The sequence below is a fragment of the Ascaphus truei genome, chromosome 4 (genome assembly GCF_040206685.1).
Source record: "Ascaphus truei isolate aAscTru1 chromosome 4, aAscTru1.hap1, whole genome shotgun sequence".
Lineage (NCBI taxonomy): Eukaryota > Metazoa > Chordata > Amphibia > Anura > Ascaphidae > Ascaphus > Ascaphus truei.
The window spans coordinates 295,469,496-295,488,355 of NC_134486.1; the positions used below are offsets into that span (position 1 = coordinate 295,469,496).

The 18,860-nt window shown below is 41.2% G+C and overlaps 1 protein-coding gene across 2 annotated transcripts in view; it reads right to left on the bottom strand.

The window, feature by feature from the left end:
• The window catches only part of LOC142493525 (amine sulfotransferase-like), a 58,157-nt gene that overhangs the window by 15,598 nt on the left and 23,699 nt on the right, over positions 1 to 18,860 (bottom strand). For both annotated transcript variants that reach the window (XM_075597676.1, XM_075597675.1), the window contains exon 5: positions 17,765 to 17,859. In XM_075597676.1, coding sequence (XP_075453791.1) covers positions 17,765 to 17,859 — 95 coding nt within the window. The remainder of the gene's footprint in view (positions 1 to 17,764; positions 17,860 to 18,860) is intronic.

An 18,860-nucleotide genomic window follows, 5' to 3' on the forward strand; every position in this document is an offset into this window, starting at 1 on the left:
CACACGGGCATACCAAGAAAGTGTAAAGGAGAAAATTTAAAACAACTTACCGTAATTTTCTTTTCCTGGAACCATGGCAGTGGGCACCTTTGGGTTAATCCCTTCTCACTCTAGATAGGACAGGAAATAGACTTTTGCAGGTAGGCCATATAAGGCCCCTCCCTCTACCTGCACCTTAGTCTTATGATTCTTCCATAGCTGCCATGGTTCCAGGAAAAGAAAATTACGGTAAGGTGTTTTAAATGTTCTCCTTTCCTGATCACCCTGGCAGTGGGCACCTTTGGGACATACCCAAGCAGTGACAATTTTAGAGAGGGATACATCAGAAATAAACACCACCAGTTAATGCCTTTATCAGTTTGACCTTTATTAATACACTTTACACTTTATTTCACTACAGATTCTAACACTCTACGACCAAAGCTTGCATCAGCTGATGATTGTACGTCTAGTCTGTAGTATTTCAAGAATGTATTGAATGAGGACCAGATTGCCGCTTTGCATATCTGTCCTGGTGTAGCCTGGGCTTTAAATGCCCATGATGTAGACATGGCCCTTGTAGAATGAGCTTTAATGTTCAAAGGTTTATCTTGTCCTTTGTTTTCATAAGCTTTTTAAATACAAGGCATTATCCACTGGGACATTGTTGTCTTTGATGCCGCTTGACCTTTCTTTGGTCCCTCTGGTATGATGAATAGTCTGTCTGACTTTCTGATATCTCGCATCCTTTCCATGTACACTTTTAGACATCTTACCACGTCTAATTTGTGTAGTCTTTCTTCTTTCTTATTCTTTGGTTCTGGGCAGAATGACGGAATCACAATTTCTTGATTCATATGGAACTGTGATACAACCTTTGGCAGGAATTGATGACTGGTCTGAGAACTGCCTTGTCTTGATGTACAGTATGACTAGGAATGGTTCCTTGGCTGATAGAGCCTGTAGTTCTCCCACTCTCCTTGCTGAGGTGATTGCTATCAAAAACGCCTTCTTACATGATAACCAGTTTAAGCCCATCTCCTGTATAGGTTCAAACGTAGCTACCGTTAGTACATCCAATACTAGAGACAAGTCCCATGACGGTACTCTGTTCTTGATTTGAGGTCTTAATCTTTTAACTGCCTGCAAGAACCTGATGATTAATCTTTCCATTGCCAGATTTCTTTCCAATAAGGCTGATAGTGCAGAAAACTGTACTTTTAATGAGCTAAGACTGAGACCTTTCTCAAATCCCTTTTGCAGGAACTCTACTATTGACACAATTCTAGGTGAAAGGAAATTTTGTTTTTCTTTTTCACACCAATCGCGAAAGCAAAGCCAGATTCTATGGTATACTTTTGATGTGGAACCTTTTCTTGCTTGTAAAAGGGTCTGGATGGTTTTGTCTGAACAACCCTTCAGTCTCAATGTTTCCCACTCAATCGCCATGCCGTCAAGGCCCATTGTTTGGCGTTCGGATGACATATTGGACCCTGTCGCATCAGTCCTTTGTGATCTGGTATGTGCCATGGTGTATCTACTGCCATATTTACCAAGTGTGTGAACCAAAGCCTTCTTGGCCAGTATGGTGCTATAAATATCACCTCTGCTTGGTCTTCTCTGATTGCTTTTGGAATTAGGGGAATTGGAGGGAACAGCTATCCCAACTTGAAGTCCCATTTGAAACTGAGAGCATCTGTACTTTGTGCGCTTGGATAAACGGTCTGGCACAGTAGTTCCTTACCTTGCAGGTCCGATGTGTCGCAATGAGACCTATTGCTCTACCAGTTCTTGAAACATCTGTGGGTCTAATGCCCATTCTCCTGGGTGTATGATGTTGCGACTTAGAAAGTCTTCTGTGACATTTTCTGCTGTGAGGTTCATCAGCTTTCTGCTTCTGGTTCCTCCTTGTTTGGCTATATACTTGACAACTGACCTATTGTCTGATTCTATCTTTATATAGCCACCATTTATTTGGTCTTGGCAAACTTCTAGGGCCCTTTGTACTGCTTTTAGTTCCAGCAGATTTGATGGAAGATGCTTTTCCTGGTTTGTCCAGGTTCCTTGCACCAATGTTTCTCCCATTTGGGCACCCCAACCTGCGTTGCTCGCATCTGTAGTAATTCTTACCCACTGTACTGGGTGTAGTGTTTGTCCTTTTCCCAGGTTTCGGGTATCTTCCCACCACTTTAATTCCTGTTTTGTGTGTGGGTGTAACAAGATTCTTTGTCTTGTGTTTTTGTGATTCCCTTTCCATTGTTGCAAAATTGTTTTGTAATGGTCTCATATGTAGTGCTGCCCATTTTGTGACGCTTACTGTTGAAGCGAATTTTCCTAGAAGCCTCATGCATTCTTCTGCTGAAGTTCTGGCAGCTTTCCTGAGTTTCTTTGTTTGCATGCCTTGCCTCTTTGCGTCTGGCAGTCTCACTTCTCCTTTTACCGTATCGAATTCTAGCCCCAGAAATCTTAACAGTTGAGTTGGCATGAGATAACTCTTGTCTCTGTTTATTAACCAACCGTGCTGTTCCAGGAAGGTTATGACCATCTTCTGATCTTGTTGTAGTTTCTCCAGACTTTGTGATTTTACCAGGATGTCGTCCAGGTATGGGTATATTTCTACCCCACTTTCTCTCATTGCTGCCACTAGAGGGGCTAGAACCTTTGTAAACATCCTTGGGGAAGTCGGCAGACCAAATGGCAGTGCTGTGTACTGATAATGATCTTGATTTACTGCAAACCTTAGAAATCTTCGGTGTCCCTTTGCTATGGGCACATGTAGATAAGCGTCTTTTAAGTCTATAGCCACCATCCAGTCTCCTGGTTGTACTTCTTGAATAATCAGGTTCAGAGATACCATCTTGAATTTTCTTATTTTCAAGAATGAATTTACCGTCTTAGGTCTAAGATTGCTCTGTAATCCCCTGTAGGTTTCTTTACTAGAAATATTCTGGAATACATTCCACTTCCTCTGTCTTCCTGAGGTACCTTCTTTATTACTTCCGCTTGTAATAACTTCTTTAAAGCCGAATTCATTTGCCTTCTTTTTTCCTTGGACTGTATCCATGTTATTAGGCCCATATTTCTTCTTGGCATCTCTTTGAATTCTATACTGTACCCCTGACGAATGGTTTCTAATACCCAATTGTCCTGTATTGTGTGGGCCCATGTTGCAGAAAACTGCTTCAGTCGCCCTCCTACTGGCAACTGCTGGGCCCTTTGACCTTCATGTGAACTTGTTCTTTGCAAATGATCCTCTTCCTCTGGCTCCACGAAAAAGCCGGTTCTGGTCGCCCCTCCATGTTGTTTGTCTTGGAAACGACCTGCCAGGTCTATATGCCTTTGCTTCCTTATACTGGTTTCTATTAACCAGTTGGAAACCGAATCTTCTGGTCCCGTTTTCCTGAGGTAAAAAAAGTGCTCTTACCTCCTGATGCTTTTGTTATTATGGCATCCAGTTTGTTGCCGAAGAGGAACTCACCTTCAAATGGTAATCCACATAAGCTGTTCTTTGATGCTGTGTCAGCCATCCACTGTCTGAGCCATAAAGCCCTTCTTGCTGATACCGCTAGCACCATAGATTCAGCTGCTAATTTTACCGCATCCGAGGCCTCTGCTATGTAGTCTGTTGCCCACTTTACTTCGGACAGTGCCTTAAGAATAGCACTTCTTGTTATACCCTTGTCTATTGCCTCTTCTATGTTGGCAATCCACACCAGTTTATCTTTCCTTTGGGTCAATTCTTCAGTAGCTTCCAATCTAAATGCAGTGTGTGCAGAGCGCACACCAGAGAAATGAAGGAGAGCAGGTCTGGCAAACATACACTCTATAATGGAAAACCCTAATAGAGGGTTGCAACCCTTTGCACTTTATCAAGAAAGTTTAATTGCTAATGCCTGTCTCATGGCTTTGATGAGCGGGTCCACCATTTCTACATCAAATTCAGATTCATCCTCCTAAATATCTTGATCTGATAAATCCAATTCACCTTCTGACACCTGACAGCATTCTATGTCTGATTCGTCAGATGAAAAGCCTTTTCCCTTATCCAAACTGGTTTAGGATCTCGACCTTTCCTGAGTAGGGTTAACTGTCTGCTGAACAGCAGCATCCACACTCTGCTTAACTGGCTCCTTAATTAGTACAAGGGAGGTGCTCGTCTGCTCGTTAGAATCCCCAGCTGCTGCCTTAAGACAATCTTCACACAGCTTCTTTCTTATGCTGCAGGATTCCCCTTAGCTATATTAATAAAACAAAATAAATACTAAATATACACCCTAAAGTATATAGATCCTCTCTCTTTCCCATGTAGTACTAAAACTAAGGACTCACCTACAGTAGTCTTGGGAACTGAACTTTTTAGAAGTCTCCATATCCAGCACTTGGCTTTTCACTGCTGAGCGTTCCATGCTGCAGCTTTCTTTCACACACACACACACACACACACACACACACACACACACACACACACACACACACACACACAGTGTGTCCGTCACTTCCAGTGCTCGTGCATGGCTTGCGTGTCTGTGCACGCATCCGCCGTCCGGAACGTGACGCGCGCGCTCCCGTGCGGTCGCGTGCACTGTTCCCTCTACCGCAGCGTTCCAGACGCTAGCGCGGTCAATCTGAGCCTTTTTACGGCTCACAGCTGTGGCTGCTTCCCCCCGCTGTACCGGGCTCCTGGGGGTTTCTTTACCGCAATGTACCAGACGCTGGTGCGGTGAGTCTGAGCCTTCACGCGGCTCTCAGCTGCAGCTGCTATGCTCCCCCTCCCTTTGTCTGGTAATGGGGCTTCCTTTGCATGTAAGCCTCCACGGCCCGCGGCTGCAGCTGCTCCCCACCCCACGAATGTACTGGGTTCCTGGGGCTCCCCCGGCTCTTAGGGGTCTCCGTCTTGCCACCTCATGGGCGCGTCGACCGGAGCTTCAGGGCAGAGAGGCTGAGGTCCCTGGATATCTGCACAATGTGCAGTAGGTGAGCCCCTTTAGAAAATAAAAAATCCTACTCCTAGCTGTGAGGACAGGAAAAAGACTAAGGTGCAGGTAGAAGGAGGGGCCTTATATGGCCTACCTGCAAAAGTCTTTTTCCTTGTCCTACCGAGAGTGAGAAAAGATTAACCCAAAGGTGCCCACTGCCAGGGTGATCAGGAAACAGATTTTATTCTGGTGGGTTTAAAAACAAGGGATAAAGATTAAAAGGGGAGGGGGACTCACATCTACCATTATGTGCACCTACTGTAGAGGCAAGGGTATAATGATTGGTACAGATTCCAGCACACAGTTCAATCAAGCCACAGGAAGCTCTAAGTTGAGCGTACCTGTGTATCATATGCATACACTGTAGATAAGTGCATGTCCAGAAAAAGAGTCAAAATGGTGTTACAGACAAATAACTGTAATAGGTGTAGGCATAAATAGCACAAGTGTCAGTATTGTATATATATATCACCATTAGGAACATGGATGTCAGAAAGCTGGAAATAGCAAAAGCCTCTAATCTGGAAGGAAAGGTAGGGGTCCCACTCCTCAGACCCACTCCAACGCGTTTCGACTTAAAACGATCTTCTTCGGGTAGTGGTGAGGGGAGGAATGAGCTAGTATATATAGGCAGGGAATTGCAGCTCTATTCGCACCAGAAAATTTAAATTGCTAACAGCTGTGGCAGAAAGATAAAAATGCGAATTATAACCACATCATTGGGTCTGTAATAGCTTTGCGGAGCTCTAATAGGTCAGAGAGTATCAGGTGGTATAAAGTGAGTCCTCCCATATGTAAATCATATATTTACGTGAATAACGTCATGACGCAATGACGTGATGACGTCATTGCGTTCTGTTGTCATGGTGACCAATGAACACTCTTCACAGCAGCTACGAATAAAGAGAGAATAAGGGAGAGCCGCAGGTAAATAACAAACACTGCACCAACCTGTATGTGCATCGGGAAATGGTGCACGTGATGTCATCACGCAATTTCGTGTGATTACATTGAGTAGTTATAGCAACCGCACGGGCATAACAAAAACAGCTGGGGACAAAAGAATAACTAACAGGGGAATGAAGGAGAGCCACAGATGACTGGCACTTACTACAACAACCCGTGGGTAAATCGGAAGGTAGTGTATATGACGTCATCACGCTTATGCATGTGTGTACATGGAATAGTTGTAGCAGCCACATAACCAAGGCAAGAATGGCTGGAAACAAGAAAATGACCACAGAGGGCCACCATGAGGATAAAAGAAGAATGGCAAAACTTAAGCAACATAAGGAGTATTGAAGCTATAGGATAATACATAGAATAGGAAAAATGTGAACAATACACTGCATATGTAAGTTTGATGCTATCATCACGCCAGGAGACAGATAAATAAAACAAACCTGGAACCAAGTTGTAACAGTATACTATTATAAAAAACAGTATCTGTATAAGTGTATGTTGTCTCCTTATTCCTAGAGTAGTTTGATGAAGCTGTAAGCTCCAAGGTATTATGGTTAGAATCTATGAAAAAGCAATATCATACTATTATGGTGAAAAGTTGAAGGAAACCAGCATAAGTTTGAAAGTCATGGATCTTAATACATATTACAGTCCTTAATAGATCCCCCATCAATATGTCATATGAGTATAGAATGGACCGGAACAAAGTACAGGATATCAAATCGTTCTTCTATGCAGGGCTGTTCCATGAGACTCCGTGTTGTAACAAATGTGCAAAACTTCCATCATTGGGTTTGTAGTCACAAATCGATTCCGAAGTAGGGTGGTAACGGAAGAGATGATGTCTCAGAAACATAGAAATAATCCAATTGCAGAACGAAAAGACCCAGGTAAAGGTGCTAATCCACAGCACAGACATAGAGGAGAAAGAGAGAAAGGAGAAAGCCATATGTTAGAGCATCACAAGCAGGTCAAAGGAAAACAAACCATGACAGGGAAATATTGTTATAAAAACATGGCAAATCCAAGGTAATCATTCAGCCTTCGCGGAATCATGGTGCCCAGCTGCACGATCTACCTGCATTCCCTCCTCAACAGAGCCTTCTCAAGGTCACCACCACGGGCACCGAGAGAGACCCTGTCAAAGGCGAACGCAGTAAGGACCGCACAGTCGGATCCATGACAACACAAGAAATGACGGGCAACTGAGGTGATTTTCCTGCAAGAGTCTAAGTCTCGTTGTGCGTTTTTTATATTACGTGTGTGTTCGAGTACACGGAAACGTAATTCCCTAGTGGTCATGCCCACATAGGCAAGACCACAAGGGCAAGAAAGGTGGTAAACTACTCCCTTACTCTTGCAATTGAGAAAGGGGAGTATTTTGTAAGTCCGTGACTTAGTAGTGTTAACAAATGTAGTGGTTTGGTGCATATATCTGCACGCAGAACACAAACCTGCTTGTGAGTCTCTAACATACGGCTTTCTCCTTTCTCTCTTTCTCCTCTATGTCTGTGCTGTGGATTAGCACCTTTACCTGGGTCTTTTCGTTCTGCAATTGGATTATTTCTATGTTTTTGAGACATCATCTCTTCCGTTACCACCCTACTTCGAAATCGATTTGTGACTACAAACCCAATGATGGAAGTTTTGCACATTTGTTACAACACGGAGTCTCATGGAACAGCCCTGCATAGAAGAACGATTTGATATCCTGTACTTTGTTCCGGTCCATTCTATACTCATATGACATATTGATGGGGTATCTATTAAGTCACTTTTTTACCCACCATAACCTTAATTGTGGTGAATACGTAGTCTAGTCTCAACCAGCATAGCCAGTAACCAACCTCACACTGATGATACCCATCAAGGTTGAAACATGTCTGTGAGTGGGTTTACTGGCTTTGCATCTCATCCCAGCCTCTGTCTAAAAGCTGTGTTTAAAACAGTATGCATTGGCTTGAGGATTTGCTTGTGTAATACGAGCTTGAGACAAAAGGTGTCACTGTGTGCTTATTTGCATGTAATTTCCCAGAATCCCTTGCTGCAGTGGAAACGCTGTGTGCTGGGTGATTATGGGGAGAGACAGGGTTGCAGACCTGTCCAAGACATGCAAACAGTAATATTTACAGTTGATATATATATATATATATACATATATATATATATATATATATATATATATACATACATACATATATATACATATATACATACATACATATATATACATATATACATATATACATATATACATATATACATATATACATATATACATATATACATATATACATATATACATATATACATATATACATATATACATATATACATATATACATATATATATATATATATATATATATATATATATATATATATATATATATATATATATATATATATATATATATTAATATTGTGACAAACGCCCCTCTTTTGTAGCGCTGACGTCTGTCTGGGTTCTTCCTGACACAGTCTTCTAGGGTTATTTATACAAAAACAGGATCATGCAAAGTATAACGTTGCTTAACTCAGGCTTCTGCCTGCTTTATTTTCATCCAAGTAAGGTCCTGCAGCTTTAACATAGGCAAGAGGCACTCAGATATTTACATTCAGCGGTTCACTTATATCAGTGTTATAGTATTTCCCACACTGTTATTTCAAGTAACAAGAAACCAAATTATATAAACAAAATCCTATCCCTTTCAGGGATCTAACTACACATCATAATCAGCCTCTAACTGCTGCTGGGCCAACTAACCTGGTTCCCCAGCTTAAAACAATGCCCTCTCATTTAGGGTCACTAGATACAGCATAGTCTTTTAGAAACAGCAATACATATTTGTTTGTCTTATCTGTTCGTGGTGGGAACTCGGTCCCAAGTGTCCAGGCAAATCCTCTGGTACTGTGATACTTGGAGGGGCCGTCCACCCCGAAACTGGATGCAGTGGAGCAGCGACACCCCCAACCCCCAGGCTCTAAGGAGAGAGACTGAAATGCAAACCTCTCTGCTCTAAATACCTGTGCATGTGATTAGAAGAGCATGTGAGGGAGAACTAGACCCATTGTAATCTGTGGTCTGGATTTTCCATCCAGCAGCCTGAGTTAATGTGAAGCTGTGGAATGGATCATTTTTAACTATTCCTGCACTTTCTGACATAAATGGGGCAGAAAGCTGCCTAACATCTTTGGACTATGTCACTATATATATGTATATGTATATATATTTATATATATATATATGTGTGTTTGTTTGTTTGTTTGTTTTACTTTATTTAGATGCCCTTTTTTGGATAAGTTTTACTCCACTCTGATTACAGCATATTCCTCTAGATTTATTGTTGCTTTGGCCCAAAGGGCCCAATTCTATAGTCTCTTTAGATGTTTTAATCTAGTTCTGGAAGATTTCAGCTTCATTTAAATGAAAGGTGCTTAAATATTCCATACAATTTGAAGACTGCTTCACAAAATATAGAGTAGGGGCCAGGGGTGGCTCTAGGTTTTTTGGGGCCATCTGTGCAGATACCTTGATTTATAGCCCCCACTAAGGGGCGTTGACCAAAAACTGTACTGTATATCTAGAAACACTGACAAACACACATACAGACATAGGAATAGACACACACACACACACACACACACACACACACACACACACACACACACACACACACACACACACACACACAAACATACAGATATACATACAAAAACACACAGACATATGATACTTTACATACAAAAACTTACTGTACATACATACTGTAAGCGCACACACAGACATACATAGACAGACCCCCACATAGACACTCATAGGGACATATAAAAACATAGGCACACACACAGACATAGGCTTCTTTCCGCCCTGGTAAGACTACCATGCGTCTATATGGGAAATACAGTATGTTCTATGTTCAGTGTGACATGACTAGGAACTCTTGTAATTGACTCCTTTTTATGTTGTTTGTGCAACTTGAAGCTATTTTTGATCAAATTACATCTGGATTTTTAGTGCATTTACGGTATTCAGGTATGTGCATGAGCTTTCCTTTATTCTCTGTTATTGATTGGAGGTTTGATGGATCCTCCTGTGTCATGGGAACCTGCTTTTATTTTTTTTGGTTGTGAGAACCATTTTTGATATACTGTAGCTGTTGATGTGTAATACCGTGGTTTATATGTTTCTCACATATATACACAGACATATTCAATCTCCTTATCCACTCCCACACCTCATCACTCTCCATATTCTACTCCCACTCCCACTCCTCCTCACTCTCCATATTCCACTCCCACCCCTCACTCTCCATATTCCACTCCCACACCTCCTCATTCTCCATATTCCACTCCCACTCATCCTCACTCTCCATATTCCACTCCCACTCATCCTCACTCTGGGCCAGATGCACTAGGCTCCATTAGGCTATTTAACCTAAACGAATGTCAGGCCATTTGTAATGCCTATCCTTTAACCTGTTTCTATACTCTTGGCCAGATAGCAACAGGTTAATAGCAGCCTGAAATTGTCCAATGTCTGGCGGCCATTTCTCAATCAGGAGCTGGAATGGGGAGGAATGATGTCCCGCGAAGCTGTAGAGACCTAACCCACTGCTTAGTTTGACTATATTGTTGTGCCACCAATAATTTGGGCCTAAAATTCTGTTTGGGGTTTGTGGAGTTAGAAAAAAAAGTATGTAAGCATTTGGGATTTCAGAAGCAAAAGGCCACAGCGCAGTATTCCGTGGTCCCCAGTCTAAAAAAAAAAACAATAGGTTTTTGCTGATATGTTATGTAAGAAGAGTCATGTTTCTTTTCTTCAATGGCCACATGAGACACATTTCTTAAACATGGGGCTGAGCAATGGGTTAGGGCTCTGGATGTTATTGGAAAAAAGAGTCAATCACCAGAGATCTTATGAACCACGGAGCTTAGTGGAAAACACAAATACAATAGGAAACAAATGAGTAAAATAGGAATATGTGCAATTACACATTGTATACCTATTTCTGTTTATATTTATTAACATAAAAAGGGAATTAAAAAGTAGTTGTTAAAAAATGGGGCTGGTAGAAGTTGTGACTGGAGTTGTTAAGGACAGAGTACCAAAGTTGTTGAGCAAAGCATTGAGGTGGGGCAGGGGTAGAGGACAGACAAGAGTTGTTGAGCAGGGCTTAGGGTGTGCCACAAGAGGACCAAAACCTGACTGGTGGGCTCATTCTGTTAGTGGGAAAAATCAGCCAGTCAGAAAGAAGGCTGACCCAGTTTCTCAAGTTGGTTGTACCTCTCCCTCCACCAGGGCTGGGAAGGAATACCTAATGGTTCCCTTGAGGTGTGCGTGTTTAGTAAAGTTTGAAGGAAGAGAGAATGGGTATACAGACAGAAAACAAAACAAACAATAGACAAAAATAGTCCTTGGCGCACTATCTGGTATATAACCTGACAGAAAAAAGAAGTCCAAAGTCCCTGGTGATAAGAGTGTTATGCCCAAGATCCAATGGCACTCTGAGTCCTTCGAGGTGGTTGAATCAGATCTGTAATGGTATAAAAAAGAAGACAACCATTGCGTAGTGTTTCTGGTCAATTTCTTACTCCCCCACCGTTGCCAGCTACTTACTTAAAAATAGATTTAAAAAGGCCTCAAAAGGTATCTTTAACTTCTTTCCCAGCTGTCTGATCCAAGGTTAGTTGTCAGGCGAGAAGACCCTTCTTTTTGGATAGATGTCTCTCACCAATGCAACCCGGAATGCAAGGGAATATGAAGGAACCAATGGTATGATACCGTAACAATTTATTAAAAACTACAGAACTAAACAACAGTGCACTCACATGCCGATAATCCCTATGTGTAGGATACAACGTGCCGTCCGCTTGCGTGAGAGAGTGTCGGGGAGATGCAGACGGAGGTGAGACCCAGCGTGACTTCCCGCTTCGTGGCCTCGACTCGGAGCACCTCGTCTCCCTCAGATGATGTCACTGCTCAAGCACCCCTCTTCCCCCACACATACGTGCACGCCGTATCACGTCTACAGAAGCTCCACCCTACGCGCGTTTCGTGACTGCTGACGTCACTTCTTCAGGGGTAATGGAGCAATGATGGTAATATGTGCTATTTAAACACATTGAGGAATGTCCGCAGTGCTCCCATTGGATGATTGCCCAACTAGAAACTCCTGCTTAATGCATATCACTTGTAATCAATTCGGACTTAATGGACATGCATGTTACATAGATTACACATAACACAATAAAATCTGCATTTAACACATAACCGTTACAACAAAAGACAAACAGTTAATGTGTATACACTTTAAAATTTAAAAATTAAGTAGATAGTGATTGTGGGGGTTACTAAGCCTTACACTGCAAGGAAAACTACCCGCTATTTGATCCGTTAGAGAACACAGAGGAAAAGAGTTGGAATCAGAGGATTAGTCAGCAGATATCTTTAGAATATAGAATTGACCTAGCCATCTTTTAGAAATGATGCCAGATCGAATTCTATATTGAGGCCTCTTCGGGTGAGGGTTTTTAGAGTATATATCCAGAAGCTTTCGCGTCTGGATATTAAATTCATCTTATCTCCCCCTCTCCAATTTTGTTTAGGGCATTCAATGCCCTTGCATACTAATCCTACAGGGTTTTGATCATGTTTTGAAGTGGTTGGAGACACTGTGTGTCTCCAAACCTCTTTTTATATTGTAAATATGCTCTGCAAAACGTCGTTTTAATGGTCTACCTGTTCGCCCTACATATTGTAGCCCACACGGGCATACTAACAGATAGACCACAAAAGGACTTTTGCAGGTGATGAATGACCTGATCGGAAATGAAATACCTGTAACGTTTGATTTGAAATCTTTGCATTTGAGACCATATCAACAGCCTATGCATTTGCTACATGTGAAAAATCCATTGAGTTCCTTCAACCATGTAGTATTACGTGTTTTTAATTGATTACATGGACAACTCAGGGATAATTTTAATTTAAGATTGTCAGCCTTTTTAAATACTATCTGTGAATGCTGAGGTAATATAGTTTTTAATACCGTGTCACCCTGTTAGTCACCCCAATGCTTTTTTATTATCGCTGTGATCTTATTGGCCATTCCATTATATTTCGTAATAAAAGGAATAAATTCAACCCCATCTTGTTTGTTTTTTATTCTTTTATTCTCCATAACAATTAAATCCTCTCTATTTGTATTTCTAACTGCTTCCAGTGCCCTCGTCACCTTATTATGACTATATTGTCTGCCCCACACCTCTGGAATGCCCTTCCCCTCAATACCCGACTAGCCCCCTCGCTATCCACCTTTAAGACCCACCTTAAGACACATCTGCTTAAAGAAGCATATGAGTAGCACCTTATTATGACTATATTCTCTTTCAAAGAATTTATTTTTTAATTCATTGGCCTGTATATTAAATGTTTCTACCTGAGAGCAGTTGCGTTTCGTTCTTAGAAACTGGCCCTTGGGAATATTGTTGATCCATCTAGGGTTATGGTTACTTGATGCTAAAAGGTAGGTATTTGCATCAACCTTTTTATAGAAGGTCTTGGTCTCAATGGATCCCTTCTCAATGAATAGAGTTAGGTCTAGAAAGTCAATGGTGAGTGGGCTAGTATTAAATGTAAATTTCAGAGTGGGAGGATCATTATTTATGGGTCACGTGTGACGTGACCTCCCTTTATACTGTCATCAATCATGACTTTTGGTTCATTGAGACAATCAGGAGAGTATTAGATCATGATGATAGTCTCGAACAAGGATTCAAAGAATTTATATTAGAAGGGATAAGATATATCCTTACCCACAATTTCTTCAACTACGATAACAATTTCTACCTCCAGATATTTGGCACTGCCATGGGCACTAGGTTCGCCCCCAGTTATGCCAACATCTTTATGGGCATGTGGGAGGAGGATTTTATCCATTCCCGCAGCCCATTTGGGGCGGACCTGGTGCTGTGGAAGCGTTATATCGACGATGTGCTATGTATCTGGGGTGGAAATGAGGTAATAATAGTAATAATCTAAATCTGAAATTTACATTTAATACTAGCCCACTCACCATTGACTTTCTAGACCTAACTCTATTCATTGAGAAGGGATCCATTGAGACCAAGACCTTCTATAAAAAGGTTGATGCAAATACCTACCTTTTAGCATCAAGTAACCATAACCCTAGATGGATCAACAATATTCCCAAGGGCCAGTTTCTAAGAACGAAACGCAACTGCTCTCAGGTAGAAACATTTAATATACAGGCCAATGAATTAAAAAATAAATTCTTTGAAAGAGAATATGTATGTATGTATGTCTTTATTTGTATAGCGCCATAAAATGTACATAGCGCTTCACAGTAGTAATACATGTCATATAAATAACAAATATAAATAACAGATCATGGGAATAAGTGCTTCAGACATACTGTAAAAGTAACATTAAGGAATGAGTCCCTGCTCCGAGGAGCTTACAATCGAATTGGTAGGTAGGGAGAACGTACAGAGACAGTAGGAGGGAATACTAGTAAGTGCGTCTGCAGGGGGCCAAGCTTTGTGTCATGAGTCCATGATTATCCAGTGCTACTCATATGCTTCTTTAAGCAGATGTGTCTTAAGGTGGGTCTTAAAGGTGGATAGCGAGGGGGCTGGTCGGGTATTGAGGGGAAGGGCATTCCAGAGGTGTGGGGCAGACAATATAGTCATAATAAGGTGACGAGGGCACTGGAAGCAGTTAGAAATACAAATAGAGAGGATTTAATTGTTATGGAGAATAAAAGAATAAAAAACCAACAAGATGGGGTTGAATTTATTCCTTTTATTACGAAGTATAATGGAATGGCCAATAAGATCACAGCGATAATAAAAAAGCATTGGGGTGTCTTACAGGGTGACATGGTATTAAAAACAATATTACCTCAGCATCCACAGATGGTATTTAAAAAGGCTGACCATCTTAAATTAAAATTATCCCCGAGTTGTCCATTTAATCAATTAAAAACACGTAATACTACATGGTTGAAGGAACTCAATGGATTTTTCACATGTAGCAAATGCATAGGCTGTAGGTATGGTCTCAAATGCAAAGATTTCAAATCAAACGTTACAGGTATTTCATTTCCGATCAGGTCATTCATCACCTGCAAAAGTCCTTTTGTGGTCTATCTGTTAGAATGCCCGTGTGGGCTACAATATGTAGGGAGAACAGGTAGACCATTAAAACGACGTTTTGCAGAGCATATTTACAATATAAAAAGAGGTTTGGAGACACACAGTGTCTCCAACCACTTCAAAACATGATCAAAACCCTGTAGGATTAGTATGCAAGGGCATTGAATGCCCTAGACAAAATTGGAGAGGGGGAGATAAGATGAATTTAATATCCAGACGCGAAAGCTTCTGGATATATACCCTAAAACCCTCACCCCAAGAGGCCTCAATATAGAATTCGATCTGGCATAATTTCTAAAAGATGGCTAGGTCAATTCTATATTCTAAAGATATCTGCTGACTAATCCTCTGATTCCAACTCTTTTCCTCTGTGTTCTCGAACGGATCAAATAGCGGGTAGTTTTCCTTGCAGTGTAAGGCTTAGTAACCCCCACAATCACTATCTACTTAATTTTTAATGTGTATACACATTAACTGTTTGTCTTTTGCTGTAATGGCTATGTGTTAAATGCAGATTTTATTGTGTTATGTGTAATCTATGTAACATGCATGTCCATTAAGTCCGAATTGATTACAAGTGATATGCATTAAGCAGGAGTTTCTAGTTGGGCAATCATCCAATGGGAGCACTGCGGACATTCCTCAATGTGTTTAAATAGCACGTATTACCATCATTGCTCCATTACCCCTGAAGAAGTGACGTCAGCAGTCACGAAACGCGCGTAGGGTGGAGCTTCTGTAGACGTGATACGGCGTGCACGTATGTGTGGGGGAAGAGGGGCGCTTGAGCAGCGACGTCATCTGAGGGAGATGAGGTGCTCCGAGTCGCGGCCACGAAGCGGGGAGTCACGCTGGGTCTCACCTCCGTCTGAATCTCCCCGACACTCTCTCACGCAAGCGGACGGCACGTTGTATCCTACACATAGGGATTATCAGCATGTGAGTGCACTGTTGTTTAGTTCTGTAGTTTTTAATAAATTGTTACGGTATCATACCATTGGTTCCTTCATATTCCCTTGCATTCCGGGTTGCATTGGTGAGAGACATCTATCCGAAAAGAGGGGTCTTCTCGCCTGACAACTAACCTGGGATCAGACAGCTGGGAAAGAAGTTAAAGATACCTTTTGAGGCCTTTTTAAATCTATTTTTAAGTAAGTAGCTGGCAACGGTGGGGGAGTAAGAAATTGACCAGAAACACTACGCAATGGTTGTCTTGTTTTTTTATACCATTACAGATCTGATTCAACCACATCGAAGGACTCAGAGTGCCATTGGATCTTGGACATAACACTCTTATCACCAGGGACTTTGGACTTCTTTTTTCTGTCAGGTTATATACCAGATAGTGCGCCAAGGACTATTTTTGTTTATTGTTTGTTTTGTTTTCTGTCTGTATGCTATTTCTGTACACTCCTTGTGGATAGGTTTGGTTTTTTAATCCTGAGGCAGCCGTTTTCTCAGTCTGTCCAATCAGTCTGTAGGATTCACAATTATATGTATTGTTGTATCTTTTAATGAAGATTCAACATTTAGAGCACTTATATATCACTATCGTGTATTGTTAAGCTAGGCTAATAGGTTGAGCGCTTAGTATATGTTTTAGTTTAATTTTTCACCACAGGAGAGAATGGGTGCTTGAGGAATAGCATTTAAGAAAGAGTTCCATGGGTAGGGTGACCAAGAGAAAATGGTATGACAGGGCCACAGAGGCAGGTGTAGTAAAAAAGAAGGCATACTTGGGAAGGACAAAGGTGTGGTAAGATGTGCAGGAAGAAATTCAAGATGAGATGTAAAGAGAGGCAGAGGTGACTTGTGTCTTAAGACCAAGAGGCATTTGATTTCGAGATTTAATGGGAAGCCAAAAGATGGATTTGAGAATTGATGGCACAAGCAAAGTTGGGATCAATTACAACAATCTAGCTGCTGTATTTAAAAACAATTGTAAGGGGAACTGAAACAAAGAAAAGACAGGAATAAACAGGTTAAGTCGCAGTTACATTATAGCTGCAGCATAGTAAGAGTGATAGAAGTGTATGTTATCTATGGTCTTCTGTATGAAAAACAAAAAGGACCCTCCAATAAAGGCAGTGTGCTTATAGGAGAGAATAAAGGGTAATTTATAATTGTAATTTTAAAGGATGTAACAGGATCTGTCTGTAGTGGAAAGATCATCAATTCTGTCTTGGGCATATTGGGTTTTCGTTGATGGTGGGGCATCCAGTAGCATATTGTTGATGGGTTTTGAGTGACATTGGTTATTTCTAAGAGACAAATGAGCTCACTGAAGTATTGTAGGCAGCACTCACTAGTCTTCTCAGTTGAATAATAATATTGCTGTGTTTGGGTGTTAAGAGCTCATGGTGATGACGGTCCATCATGGCCAGCGTCTACACATTAGGTCAAGTATGCTAACCTTTTAAATGAATGTGCATTGCTGTGACTACCGTGTACTTACAATATGTGCTCACCTAGAAAAACTCTATATAGAATTGGAAAAAAATGGAGGGTCCAAGACTGACCCCTGTGGGACACCAAATAAATGTAATCATTTTATTTCTGAATTTATTCACTCTGGTTCAAATTATTAACGGAGCAAACACATTTTTAGCCACTACTTTTAGTCTGTGCACTACAAACATAATTTAGGTATATAAACAATCCCTTACCTTTATCATTTCCTCATATGTCATAAAAAGGATATTGAAGTCTTCCCTGTTGGTGTACCAGCTTGTGACATGATCAAACCAAGAACCACTAAAAACTGTAAATAATAAAATTAATGACAAATTAAAGATAGTTTTCTGCACACCGCAGGCATATTAGTCACATGCAGGTCTGCACATTCCTCCTTTGCTTCAAGTGATTCAGGGAGCTATTAATGCCAGAAATTCTAATTGCATCCTGCTCCTTTTGCAACAATAATGAATGAACATGAGTGACTTCATGTACTAGTACAGAACCACCACATTCATTATGAACTGCTACCATGATAGTGTGCTATTTTATGCAATTATTGGAACAGAAAATGGTGCATTGAACACAAATACCTTCAAGTTATCAAAATATATACATTACAAAAATTGTCTTTGTCAATAAGAAATTATTGTTTTAGAGCTCAGTTAATACATAAAGGTTAAATAATACATAACAATTCTAGCATGTCTTGGTATTAATGTTGTTTTATGAAGCAATTCATATTCTTTCAGAGAACTTAAATACGGGACAGATATACCAAACTGTTTAATTGGCATTACCAATCAGCACAATATGTATTTTTAGTTTAACAAGAATGAGTGGTATTTTAGCTTGTGTTGCCTTACTGCCCATGGGGATCTTTGCAGCATGATGCAAATGGGATTTCATTGAAATTCAGAGATGCTCAGTGGCATGAGTATAGTATATTTAAGGTTTGATATTTGGAAAACAGGACCATGTCCTAGCAGTGATCAGGGCTGCCAACATGGGGGTCTGCCGGGGTTGGCATCCCTGGCCTGGTGAGTCCGGGGGCCCGCCCGCCCGGGCCCCCTGAGCGGCCATGCCTGTGTAATAATAAAAAAAAAAAGTGTCAGAAAAAAAAATGCCACAGGGTATGGCGATGGTGGCGCAATCAGGTCCTCGGACTTGTTGTGCAAAAAAAATAAGCTGGCTGACGATCTCAGTGCGCATGTGCAGAGGTCTCGGCGCGCATGCCCAGGGTAGAACACTTGGACCCGCTCACCCCCGCTTCCATTGTGGGACGGAGGGGAAGCGCAGTGGCGAGCC